The sequence below is a fragment of the Leucopleurus acutus genome, assembly GCF_964270905.1.
Source record: "Leucopleurus acutus genome assembly, chromosome: 20".
NCBI lineage: Eukaryota > Metazoa > Chordata > Mammalia > Artiodactyla > Delphinidae > Leucopleurus > Leucopleurus acutus.
Window position 1 is genome coordinate 27,100,186 of NC_139162.1, and position 12,347 is coordinate 27,112,532.

At 58.1% G+C, this 12,347-nt stretch overlaps 2 protein-coding genes across 2 annotated transcripts in view; both read left to right on the forward strand.

The window, feature by feature from the left end:
- Positions 1-416: 416 nt before the first annotated feature.
- ZNF319 (zinc finger protein 319) lies at positions 417-4,541 on the forward strand (the record flags this gene model as incomplete). The annotated part of the gene is made up of 2 exons (XM_082861876.1): positions 417-505; positions 2,533-4,541. The coding sequence occupies exon 2, from the start codon at positions 2,784-2,786 to the stop codon at positions 4,539-4,541; it is 1,758 nt and encodes a 585-aa protein (XP_082718002.1). The 5' UTR covers positions 417-505; positions 2,533-2,783.
- The window catches only part of CNGB1 (cyclic nucleotide gated channel subunit beta 1), a gene marked incomplete at its 3' end in the record, with an annotated part of 80,250 nt that continues 72,338 nt past the window's right edge, over positions 4,436-12,347 (forward strand). The window contains exon 1 of the mRNA XM_082861985.1: positions 4,436-4,520. The remainder of the gene's footprint in view (positions 4,521-12,347) is intronic.

Below are 12,347 nucleotides of genomic sequence, written 5' to 3' on the forward strand. Positions count from 1 at the left end.
GAGTAGGGTGGTCGGAAACAGAGCGCCCTCCCTGGGTCAGCTGAGGCGTGCCGGCCGAGCAACTGGAGAGCCGGCCCGGCGCGCGCGGCTGTCCGACCCGGCCCGGCCGCGGGGTCCCCGGCAGGGGGCGGCCTCGCTCCACGCCGCCCGCTCCTCCCGCTGCCGCCGCCACCCAGGCTGCCGCTCCTCCCCCCGGCCCCGCCTCCCTGGCCCCCGCGCCGCCCGCCTGTCCGCCGGTTTCTGCAAGGCCATCGGTCCGTCCGCCCGCCCTCCCAGCGCTCCTCCGCCCCGGCCCCGCTATCCCGGCCGCGCACGTCGCTTCCTCGGTTCCGGCCGCCGCTAGCCCGTTCCCGCCCCCGAGCCGGACGCCGCCGCTACGCGAGGCCGGGGATTGGCAGAGCGCGTAGGCCGCGCTGCCGCGGATGGAGTCGGAATAAAGGGGCGGCTGAGAGAGCAGCTGGTGGCCACTCGCCCTGAGCCTGACCCCGCGGGCGGCCTGGAGCAGGTGAGCGGCTGGGCGCCCGGGGCCGCGGCTGGGCGCCCCTCCCGCGCCCGCCGCACCCCTTCCCCAGCCGGCCCGGCCGCCCCTCCACTCCCTCCAGCCCGACCCTGCGGCCTCCTGAGCTCCTGGGCGGCCCAGGCCGACCTCGACGCGCAGCTGTCTCCTGGGCCAAGCCTGCAGCCCTGGGGCCTTTTTCGGGCCCAGTCGCCCGCGGGGCCGGCCCTCGGGCCGCAGCGGCCTGTCCATTCCCGGCGAGGGCTGACAGGAGGCAGCCCAGCTGGGCCGGCGGGCATTGCCGGCAGGGAGGTGATCGGCTTTCATTCGGTTTCCCAGGGAAGAGGAAGGGCTGGGGTGGGGCTCAGGTGGGGGCCTCCGCTTGCTGCCCTCACCCTAGTCTCTCATCCTCTTTGCTGAGTGATCAGAGAGGCCTCTGGCCGCACCTTCCTGGAGGGGGGCCAGGGTGGGCAGCTGAGCTGGGGGCCTAGGACCGTGGACCCTGTGTGGCAGCCATTCATGCCGGAAAAAACAAAAACAAAAACAGTTGGGTTGGCGCAGCCTGACCTAGACCTCGCTCAGAGTAGTTCTGCTTCCCTCTTTCCTGGGGAGGCTTCAGTACCTGCTCACTCATGCAACCTGCTGCCTCCACCCAGAGCAGCGGCTTCTTTACTTCTTCTCTTCCCAGAAAGATGCTGAGGTTGACAGCTTTTAGCCTGACTCCTATGTTTCTTTGGCAGTTAGAGGCCAGGCTGGCCTGTAAAGGCATCCCCTTCCTTCTCTTTTCATCGGGAGAAAACTTAGAAACTTTTCAATGTTAGAGGCAGAAGAGCTGGGAACCTGAAAGTGGGTTGTGTCTGATTCTAAAAGTTCTTCCCTCTCGCTGTCATTACCTTATGCTGCCACAAAGTGGTGAGTTAGAGATTTGCCTGAGCTGGGTGGTCTTTACCTTCCACTGATTATCCAAAATGTTACAGACTTGGAGCAAGGGAACAGGGTTCTCTCCGGAAAGGTGATAGGGACGAACGCTCTGTGGTTAGCATGCCACTTCCCACCTTGCAGGGGCAAACTCGAAATTGCTTACATTTTCCTACAGGCTTTGACACTGTCAGATGAAGAGGATTTAGGACTTGTTTTGGTGCTCTGGGAGATGACTAGACTAGGGAACTTCTGCTATGTAGACATCTAGGCTGCGTGGGTCTGTGGACCCGCCATCTAACCCCCATCATGCACTGGCTCAGGTCCCTGCAAAGCCATCCCACTTATGTGAAGAGAGAACAGACACATGGTCGGGGGGAGGGCCTGGGGGGTAGTTGAGAGGGGTATGGGCCAGCCCCTGATGGGAGAAGGTTTCTGAGATGGTCCTCAGTTTCATGCAGTTGTTTTAGATATTGACTGACTGAGGCCGTTTGCTGTGGGGCCCTCAGGTCTGGGAGGCCTGGCCTCTTAGACCCACAGTCTGTTCTTATGAGCAGTTGTGTCCTGGGTTGAGATTCAGCAACAGGAGAGAAGCTGGCAGGCCTACAGGGAGGCCTCAACCAGAGCCTTTCTGCTTTTATCTATCTTAGGTCCTGGGCTTCCAAGTAAGAAGTGTTTTGCAAAATATAAAGTTATGTTACTAAGATTCTTGTTTTGGATGCCAGGGCCCTATCTGGTCACCTCCTTCTTTCTTTGGAGCAAGAGCAGAACTTGTGACTTCTCTGTATTGTGGACAGATCACCCCGGACTGTCACCCGTGAGACAGCTAATTAAAGAGGGATGACAGTGAGCTGGGAGGTTGGGATGCCTGGCCCAGGGATGGGGAACTGAATGGGGGTTGGGCATGGAGACAGCCACCATCCCCTTTGCCGGAGGAGCTGAGCCGCCAGCAGACTTCTTTGGTAGCATGTGAAGGGAGCAGATCTCCCAGCCCTGAGCCCCTCTTGCTTCCCTGATGTGGTTTATGTCAATGTGGCGAGTGCAGGCAGATCAGGGAGAGGCCCCGGGAGCAGCTGCATGTCCCTGCCTCAAGCTCACGATTTCTTTCTTCTCTACAGAACCAATCATCAGGGAAGGCAGAGCTTCCCCGCCATTGCTGGCACCCTGCTTCGAAGACCCCCGTCCTGTAGGCAGAGCCTTGTAGTCTGTCTTGGTTAATGACTTGGGCCGCCTGACTAGCCCCTCTCTGTGCCTTGTCTGAGGTCCTCATCCATACCTGATCCTGGGCAGCTTCTCTCTCTGGTGTGGGTCATCTTAAGCGGGGAAACTGAAGCCATTACTCTCCAAACCCTGTTTCATCTTCCCAAGCATGTCGGAAAGCTGGCAGCAGCCACCGCAGACGCAGCCGCAGCAGCCGCAGCCGCCGCAGCCTCAACACCACGCAGAACCACCGCCGGCCCTGGCCGAGCACACACTGACCCCAGGCACAGCTGAGAACCCCCTGGGCTGTGCCGTCTATGGCATCCTTCTGCAGCCTGACCCGGGCCTGCAGCCCCCGCAGCATGCGCCCCTGCAGCCAGCAGGCGAGCCGGGCCCCAAGTGCGGCGTGTGCGGTCACGACCTGGCGCACCTGTCCAGCCCGCATGAGCACCAGTGCCTGGCAGGCCACGACCGCTCGTTCCAGTGCACGCAGTGTCTCAAGATCTTCCACCAGGCTACCGACCTGCTGGAGCACCAGTGCGTGCAGGCCGAACAGAAGCCTTTTGTCTGTGGCGTCTGCAAGATGGGCTTCTCGCTGCTCACGTCGCTGGCGCAGCACCACAGCGCGCACAGCGGCACTGGGGGCCTCGTGAAATGTTCCATCTGCGAGAAGACCTACAAGCCCGCCGAGGCGGCTGAGCCCGCGGCCACGGCCGCCCCTTCGCTGCCCCCGGCACCCCCTCCGCCCGCCGTAGCCCCTGCAGAACAGGCCGACAAGCCCTACAGCTGCCCCATCTGCCAGAAGCCCTTCAAGCACCTGTCGGAGCTCTCGCGGCACGAGCGCATCCACACAGGCGAGAAGCCCTACAAGTGCACGCTGTGCGACAAGAGCTTCAGCCAGTCGTCCCACCTGGTGCACCACAAGCGCACGCACAGCTCGGAGCGGCCGTACAAGTGCGCGGTTTGCGAGAAGACCTTCAAGCACCGCTCGCACCTGGTGCGCCACATGTACGCACACTCGGGCGAGCACCACCTGTTCCGCTGCAACGTGTGCGAGCTGCACTTCAAGGAGTCATCCGAGCTGCTGCAGCACCCGTGCACGCCCAGCGGGGAGCGGCCCTTCCGCTGCGGTGAGTGCCAGAAGGCCTTCAAGCGGCCATCGGACCTGCGGCAGCACGAGCGCACGCACAGCGCCGAGCGGCCCTTCAAGTGCGACCTGTGCCCCATGGGCTTCAAGCAGCAGTATGCGCTGATGCGGCACCGGCGCACGCACAAGACCGAGGAGCCCTTCAAGTGCGGCCTGTGCGAGAAGGGCTTCGGGCAGCCCAGCCACCTGCTTTACCACCAGCACGTGCACACCCTCGAGACCCTCTTCAAGTGCCCCGTGTGCCAGAAGGGCTTCGACCAGTCGGCCGAGCTGCTGCGGCACAAGTGCCTGCCGGGTGCGGCCGAGCGGCCCTTCAAGTGCCCGGTGTGCAACAAGGCCTACAAGCGGGCGTCGGCTCTGCAGAAGCACCAGCTGGCCCACTGCTCGGCCGCCGAGAAGCCTCTGCGCTGCACCCTGTGTGAGCGCCGCTTCTTCTCGTCCTCCGAGTTCGTGCAGCACCGCTGCGACCCGGCCCGCGAGAAGCCGCTCAAGTGCCCGGACTGTGAGAAGCGCTTCAAGTACGCCTCCGACCTGCAGCGGCACCGGAGGGTGCACACGGGCGAGAAACCCTACAAGTGCCCCAACTGCGACAAGGCCTTCAAGCAGCGTGAGCACCTCAACAAGCACCAGGGCGTGCACGCCCGGGAGCAGCAGTTCAAGTGCGTGTGGTGTGGCGAGCGCTTCCTGGACGTGGCCCTGCTGCAGGAGCACAGCGCGCAGCACAGCGCCGCCGCCGCTGCGGCCGAGGGCGCCTACCAGGTAGCCGCCTGCCTGCCCTGAGTCCCCGCCGCGGCCCCCACCAGGCCCGGCCCGGCCTCCTCGCACCCATCCCTGCACCCGGCTTGGTGTTCTGAGGGAGGCCCTGGGCAGGTGGAGGGTGTGGGTGCCTGGCACTCCCAGTACAGGCCTGGGGGGGGAGCGGGGGCGGCAGATTGCTGTGGCTGGTCCTGACCCCACAGACCTCTTTCCCATTACAGGATTCGCTTTCTTGAGAGACCTCAGCCTCCCTTGTCTCTGGGGGCCTGGAACCAGGCTGGAAGTCAAATGGCCTCTCTCCACCCCAACGAGGGGGTGGTGCCAGCCCAACCTTCCCAGACCTTTCAGCCTAATTAGAAATCGGATAGGTTAGGAAAGAGGAGGGTCACGGTAGGGCCTGGGAGAAGGGCTGGACTCCAGAGGTAAGCTGGGTGTAGGGCATCCCCCTTCAGGTTGCTGTTTGAGGGAGAAGGCCAGCTCCGTGGTGTAGTCCTGGAACCAGGAGGGCAAACTGTGAGCCACCGGCCGCTCCATCAGCTTCAGCCAGGGGCGATGCATCCTCCAGGTTTCTGGCAGGCGAGACATACAGGGGTGCTACACACCTGTGGGCTCAGTCTGCTTGGAGAACAATTGGCCCAGCCAGAAGGGAGGAGGCAGAGAAGTTCTCCTGTGACTCACTCAGCCAGGGACAGTGCTGTCCACAGGGAAAGGAGGAAAGGCAGCCTTTGCACCCAGGGCTAATCCCACTGTTTTGGAAGTGCCCCTCCCACCTTTGCGGCATGGTTCCAAGCGCTGGTGGGGAATGTGCTCTCAGCCCTACAGAACTACTGATGTGAAAGAGGGGATTGTTAGATCACCTGGTGCCTGGGAGGAAGCAGGGCCGAGCCTGTGATCTTCCCAGTGGATGGGAACAAGTGTCACCCCTTTGAATTGTGTGAACCAAAGCCTCAAGGGCGTGGCCCTAATCAGGCCGCCCCAGCCCTGCTTCAAGGCCAAGACCATGCCTGGGTACCCAGGGTAGGGGAGGTGAAAGGACCATGGGAACGCCTCTGACCTCACAGTGCCCTCCCAGCCCATGCGCACCCTCCCCCATCAGTCTGGTTGCTGGCCTGTACTTCAGGGGTCTTGCTCTACCAAGATGCTCTGGACAACATCCAGCTACTTCCAAGGCCATAGTGTTCTCCTTCGGGTCCTCCTAGGGTCCCCCTAGGTCTCTGGCTGCCCACTGGGCTCATGGAGCTGAGGGTATCCAGGATAAGGAGTGGGCAGCGGAAGAGGGTTGTTAAGGAAACCGGTAGGTAGATGGAGTCGATTGGTATTGCTTGATGGCTGGGACTGTCCTCGGGAAGGCCAGAAGACCTTTACTATCAAAATGATTCTTTTGAACCCAGCTCTGCCCCACCCTCTCCCAGCCCCCTTCCCTGGGTCTTAAAAGGAGACTTTAATCAGTGCCCACCCCAAGATCCCAGAGGAGCAGGGAGACCTGTCTTGTCCCACTCTCACCTTCAGAAGTCTGAAAAGCCCTCATCCCCCTCCTCTGCCTAGGTTCCCTTCCTGTGCCTGCAGAGAGGGGCTGGTCCTTCCCCTCGGTGCTGGCTTTAGTCACAATGCCTCAAAAGACGTGGAACCCAGGCTGACAACAGTCCCAACTGCTAATGTTTTTCTTTCATTTTGCTTTCTAAAAGCAGTTGTTATACTGTTCATAACATTGTATAGTTTAATTTCATGTCATTTTGGATCTTATATAAAATGTGAGAATTTGGATTTTTAAAAAGAATGACTCCATTTTAGATAGCCCTTTTGATGTTAATATATAGTGAGTCCAATGTATGCTTTAGAAGTAAAGACATTGACCTTCACAGACCAAAGCACAGTTTGTTCTGGTCATTCTTCAGAGGGGAATGTTGGGACGTGGAGAGGGAGTGAGGTGTGCAGTCCAGGGTGGCAGGCTTGGGATTGGGACATAAGGCTGGGTTCGAATGTTTTGAACATTCTGTTTGTGTGACTTTGGGCAAGTCACTTAACCTCTTTGGGACTCAGTTGCCTCATCTATAAAATGGGGAGGTTAACCCTTGCCTTGCTTGGTTCTTGTGAGAATTAAGTGGAATCGCATACGGCGGCCCTGGTGGGGAGGCTGTGACGATGCTGACGGTACCAACTGCACGACACTTGGGATCCTTGGGCTGTGACCTCTTGACATCCTTGGGGTTTAACTGCAGCCCCTGTAAAGGGAGCTGATCTGTGAGGGACCAGCAGCTCATGGATGGTCAGAAGCTGGGCACTGGGCCTGGTAAGCAGGAGAGCTTGCTTAGCCCCTGTGGAAAATCAGGGTCTGCCTGGAGCAGCCTACAGGCGCCGCCCCCGAGGATCACACGCTCTCACCCCACTCCTGCTCACCCTGTTGCACGGTGATCCATCTGCATGTCCAGCCCAGCCGCCTGCATCTCAGCCTTCCTGCACCCCTCTTCTGTCCCCTATCCTGTCCCGCAGTGGGCCAACTGCAACTCAGGCTCCTGTTTCTCAAAGGCACGGGTGGAGGTGGGGAGAGGAAGGTAGAAGCAACTCCCCCCAGGTCTGAGAGCCAGTGGAGGGTGGTGAGGAGGGACCCCTGCCCTGAAGGTAGGGGTGGAGGTGAGGGTAGAAAGAGGACAAGGAGCTACCCACACCGCAGAGAGCTCAAAAATGGCTGCAGAAGTCTTAGTGGAGAGGCCAGGGGGGACCCAGGATGTGATCAGGACCCCATGGTCCTCTTACTCCCTCCACGTGTGGCCATAGGAGGACTCTGCCCTTGAGAAGCCGTGTGCAAGCGTCTACCTCTCAGCGAGGACGCCCAGGGCCCCTTGTCCCTGTGCCCGGCTTGAATCCTGGCTTCCTTTCTAGTTCAGTGACCTTAGGCAAAACCCACCCACCTCGCAGAGACTCCTGGAAAGCACTGGCACGTGTTGGGTGCTTTATAGCTTCAGGTTGCTCTTCCTGAACAGATGGTGTTCTGCGTGTGCCAGGGGCCAGAGGAGCCCTGGATGGGCCCACATGGAGGGTGCAATGACTTTTTCTTCCTTTGTCCCCACCTTGCCTCCCCTCACAAAGCAGTGGGGCTCCCACCTGGGCCAAAACCAGGGCCATGAATGGAGCCCTGGCCTGGGGGCCTGCGTGTTCAGGCTCAGGTCTTAGACCTTTGATAACAAGTGATCACAGGCAGGCTCTGTTCCTCTTGGGGTCTTGATTCCATCTGAAGCAGAGGTCTTGACCTCTGATCTCTAAGGGTCCTTAGAGACCTGTCGCTCTGATTCTGGGAAGGTAACCGGATCAACCCGTGGCCCCTATTCCCCTTCCTGCCTCTCTCGGCCTCCAGTCTGCTCCCCACTTGTCTCATTCTGGTCTCTCTTGATTGTAAGTGACAGAAACAGCGCAAACTGGCTTAAGCAGCCACACATTGTACCTGGCCACACACACAGGTACGTCTCCCACCTACCTGCCCAGGAGCCCCACCGCTTCCTGTGTCCCATAGCTGCTGTGAGGCTCCATCTCTTAGAGCATGGAATTTTCATGGGGGAACTTCAGGTGCTGTGGCTAGGGCTACAAACTAGCACTATCACCTTTAATCTCCGGGTAATCATTCCCTTTGCCCCAACCACTGACAGGATGGGAAGAACGTGGTACCTTGGGGTGAGGGGTGACATGTGGATGAGGGCCAGAGGAGCGAGAGTGAGAGGCTGACTTAAATTCACACTCTGGAGTTAATAATTTCCCCTTCCTGGGGAAAGAGGCACTGCTGGGTGGGGTGGGGGGTCCCTTTTCCTGGGTCCTCGAAGTCATTGCCAGAGCAAGCTGGGCCACTAAAGACAGCTTCCCTAGGGAGCCCATCATTTGACGGCTCTGTCAGACTCCCACTGTGCGGCTGGCTCTGTGCTCGGCCTCCCAGGGGGGCAGTGGGAGAGGACCCTGCTCTCCAGGGGTGGAGCCTGTGCTCGTGAACCACTGTGGCAGCGCTGTGCTGTCGTAGTTAAGAGCACAACAGTCAGGCCTGGGGGAGTCCCGCCTCTGCCACTCATCAGCACCAAAGCTTTGGGAAGGTTTTTGGACCTCTTTGGGCCTCATTTTCCTCATCTGTGAAATGGAGCCATTAATGCTCTCTTCTGGGCTTAGGGTGAGGGTCCCGTGAAATGACCTGAGTGGAGTGTTTGCCACATAGTAGCCACTCAGGAAAGCAGAGGACTGGGAGGTCAGGGGCAGAAGGGAGCCAGCCTAGCTCTCCTACCTGAGCGTCAGGGCTCTCCCACGCGCACCCTGCTACACAAGACCTTTCCCATCCACCAGCTGGTCTGAGCCTCATACCATCTCCATGAGATGGGCAGGGCAGACCTGAGGAAGTGTTTTGTGCTGATCCTTGAGAAGTCCAGGGGCTTCCCAAAGCCGTACGCTTAGTGATGAGAGAGGCCTGGCATTGTGGGGTCTGGCTAGGTGGGGGGATAGGCGGCGGGGTGGGACCGCCTGGGCTCTGAGCCCACAGACCTCCAGCTTCAGCCACTGAAGCCCGGGGCTCTGGCTCCAGCCCACTCTTTGCAGGCCAGGAAGCCGGGAACAATGGCCGGGACTGGGGCTGGCACGAGGGCTGGCCATGGAAGCAGGAAAGCTCTTCACCAGCAGGCAGAGGGGGCAGCCAGCCCTCGGGCCTGCTCTCAGCTCCTTGAGGGACTGCAGCCTCCGTTTTCTGTCCTGCCATCTGTGCAGAGGCAGCTCCATAGAGAGCCTCCACCAGACCTCCCAGTCCCCAGCCTCATCCCTCCTCCAGAGCAGGCCCCAGACAGGACCATGGACTGCTCAGGCCTTGGAAATTTGCCCAAAGCCTCTGCGCCTGGGCCGGGCTCGCCTGTGATAAGCTCCGCATCCCATCCTCAAGACGGTGCTTTCTTTGTTCCTTGAAGGTCATGCCTCCAGGAAAAGCCTTGGCCCGCTATTGATTTTTGCAGATTCTGGCAGGAATGCCCAGTCCTCCTTTGGGGCCCTGAAAAGGAGGTCGAGGGGAGGGGCAGAGGTGGGCTGCGGCCCGTGGGGTCTCCCTCTGCACTATGCGTGTGTGTCCATCCCCACTCTGGGTCTGCATTCCTGCCTTTGTTCATCCATAAGCATCACTGAGCACCTGCTGTTTGCCAGACACTGAGCTGGCGCGGCAGAGCATGAAGGTAGAACTTCAGATGAGAGAGTTTTGAGGTTTTCATGTATCAAAAGGTAGGGTCAGAAATGTCAAAGCTGCTGGTATTTAGTACAAAACGTTACCTGTGAGAGTCCTCCCCGACCCTCACCCCGTTCTCCCTGAGCTAGCACCCTTACTCCACCCCTGATCCTCCCCATTGCCAGCCCCAGGGCGAAGGTATGTGTTTTGCGTGTTACTTTGTAATAAACACAACTATTACTTTGTAGTAGTATCATTTAGTCCATGCCCGTGTGTTGGTTCTGGGAGGCCCCAGGCCCCATTCCTGAGTCCCAGATCCTGTTAGAGAGATAAGAGGGGCTGGCGAGTGCAGTATTTCCTAAGAGCCTACGGTGGGCCAGAGGCTATGAGTTAGTCCCCCTGAAACAGCTACGGTTCCCGTCCTCATAGTCTTGGGGAAGAAATGGGGAGAAGGGAGGATTTGAGAGAGGTCTGCCTGGAAGAAAGGGTGAGGTTTGGGTAGGAAGAGATGGGGAAAGCATTTCAGGTGGGAGGAAGGCATTGACTAAAGGTTAGGAGGCAGACAGGAGCCTGGGTGTTTGAAACAGCAAGGAGACTGGTGATGCCGTTGTGGGTAGGGGTAGCGCATGGAGGCCCAGGGCCTGGGTACTGGATTGGGATCAGGCCAGGAAGTCCTGGAGGTGAGGCCATGGGGGCTGGGCTGTCCCCAAGGCAATGGCCACAGGGAGGATTTCTACTGTGATCTCTCTATGAGGAGCAAAGAGCCCCCTGAGGCTGAGGGAACTTCCAGGCCGGGAGACAGTGGCCCAGGCTGGGTGGCTTCTCTCCATCTCTTGGGATTTTCAACCTGCAGATTCTGCCACTGCCAGTAACTCCAAGAGAACTTTCTGGTGGAACATCTTCTCCTCTCTCTAAGCTCAGGTCGAATGTCCCCACTGGTTTCCCCCCGACTCTTGGCGTGCATCTCTCTCGTAGCAGAAAGGCAGTAGAGTATGGTGGCCACAGGCTCAGGGGGTCAGGCAGGCTGGCTTCAATTCCCAGCTCTGCCAATCACCAGCTGTGTGACCGTGGGCCAGTCATTTAGCCTTTCTGAGTTCATTTCATCATCTGTAAAATGGGTCTAAAACTGCCCACCTCCTGGGTACTGCAAAGTGCTTAATATTGATACATCGCCTTTGCACGTAAAAAATAGCAAGTGCATGCTAAATCAGACTTGTTAATGCGCGTCTGCTCTGTATTTCCTTTATTCTTGGGCACATATTTTTATAGCTACGAAATTAGGATTCAGTGTACAACTGGTGAGGAAGGACCTAATCAAATTCCTAGGCTTGAGGAACATGATCCAGGTGTGCTCACATTCTCACCTTCTGCTTTCAGGTTTGAATCAGCTGGGTTTACCTCTCTCCTACTGGACTAGAAGTACCTCTAAGGCAGGCAAGCCGTCTGGTCTGTGTCCCAGCACCCAGCATGGGGTCTGGTGAGGCCTTGAATGTCTGCTGGGCCAAATTCCCAGAGGGACTTGTCCAGTTATTCAGTGTCAAGGAAGCAGGGCCACGAGAAGACACACGGGCGCTTGATTCCCTCTGGTATCTCAGCACGCTCTCTGGAGCTCCCTGACTGCCCCCAGTCTCACACAGGCCAGGACTCCAGCATCTCTGCTATGAGCCTTGGGCAAATCTATTTCTCTCTGAGCTGTCATGTTGGAGGGGACACTCAGGGCTGAAGAATGTGGCTCTCACACCTCAGGGGCCTTCGCCAATGGCTTCCCAAGGTTCAATCCAGGTGGACTGCCCCTGGGCTTGGAGGAAAGTGCTTCTTCCTGCATGAAATGGCAGGAAGCTGGATACCTCCTTGACAGGCCCCCAAGGAGGAAAGAGCTCTGATCTGCTTACCACTTCCCATCCCCTCCTCCCCACGCTCCTGTCTCCTGCCCTGTGGTCAGCAGAGCCCCATACTTCAGGACAGAGAGACAGACTCCTTCCCTCACCTCGGTATAAGGGTGATGATCTCCAACACCACCCCCAAAAGAAATTAAAATCAGCTTCGAATTTGTAAGGCAGGCTCTGTCTGCATATCAGACAACAAAACAACTCATTTCCTTGTTTATTACCCAAGGTTGAACAAAAGACCCCCATTCTGGGAAATAACTTATTCTACGAATATTGAGCACAAACTATATGTGAGTACTGTGGCAAGTGCTGGGACTGAATTTGAGTCCTGGGTTCTGGTTTTGGCTGGAGCCTTTCCCTGATCTGGGCCTCAGTTTTCCCATCTGTGAAGTAGAGTAGCTTTGGTTCTGCTCACTCTCCTGGGTGCTTATGGAGTATGAGGCCTGGAGGAGGTGATGTGTTCTAACCAGTATAACACAGGGTCCAGAGGTGAGGGGCTGGTATTATTGTTTTAAACTCCTTCCACCTGAGACCAGGCTTGCATCCACTAGGTGCTCAGTAAATATTAGTGGAAGGGGATGAGGAGGATGTAAGTCAGGGTTTCCTAACCTTTGTGGGCACTGACTCGCCTGAGAATCAGATGAAAACAAGGAGACTTTCCATGGAAAATGCACATGTGGGTGGACCCACGGTTTTGCACATGATTTCAGAGGGTTCGTGGATCCCTGAGGCCTCAGATCCTAGCACCAGAAGTCCTGTTCAAACAGT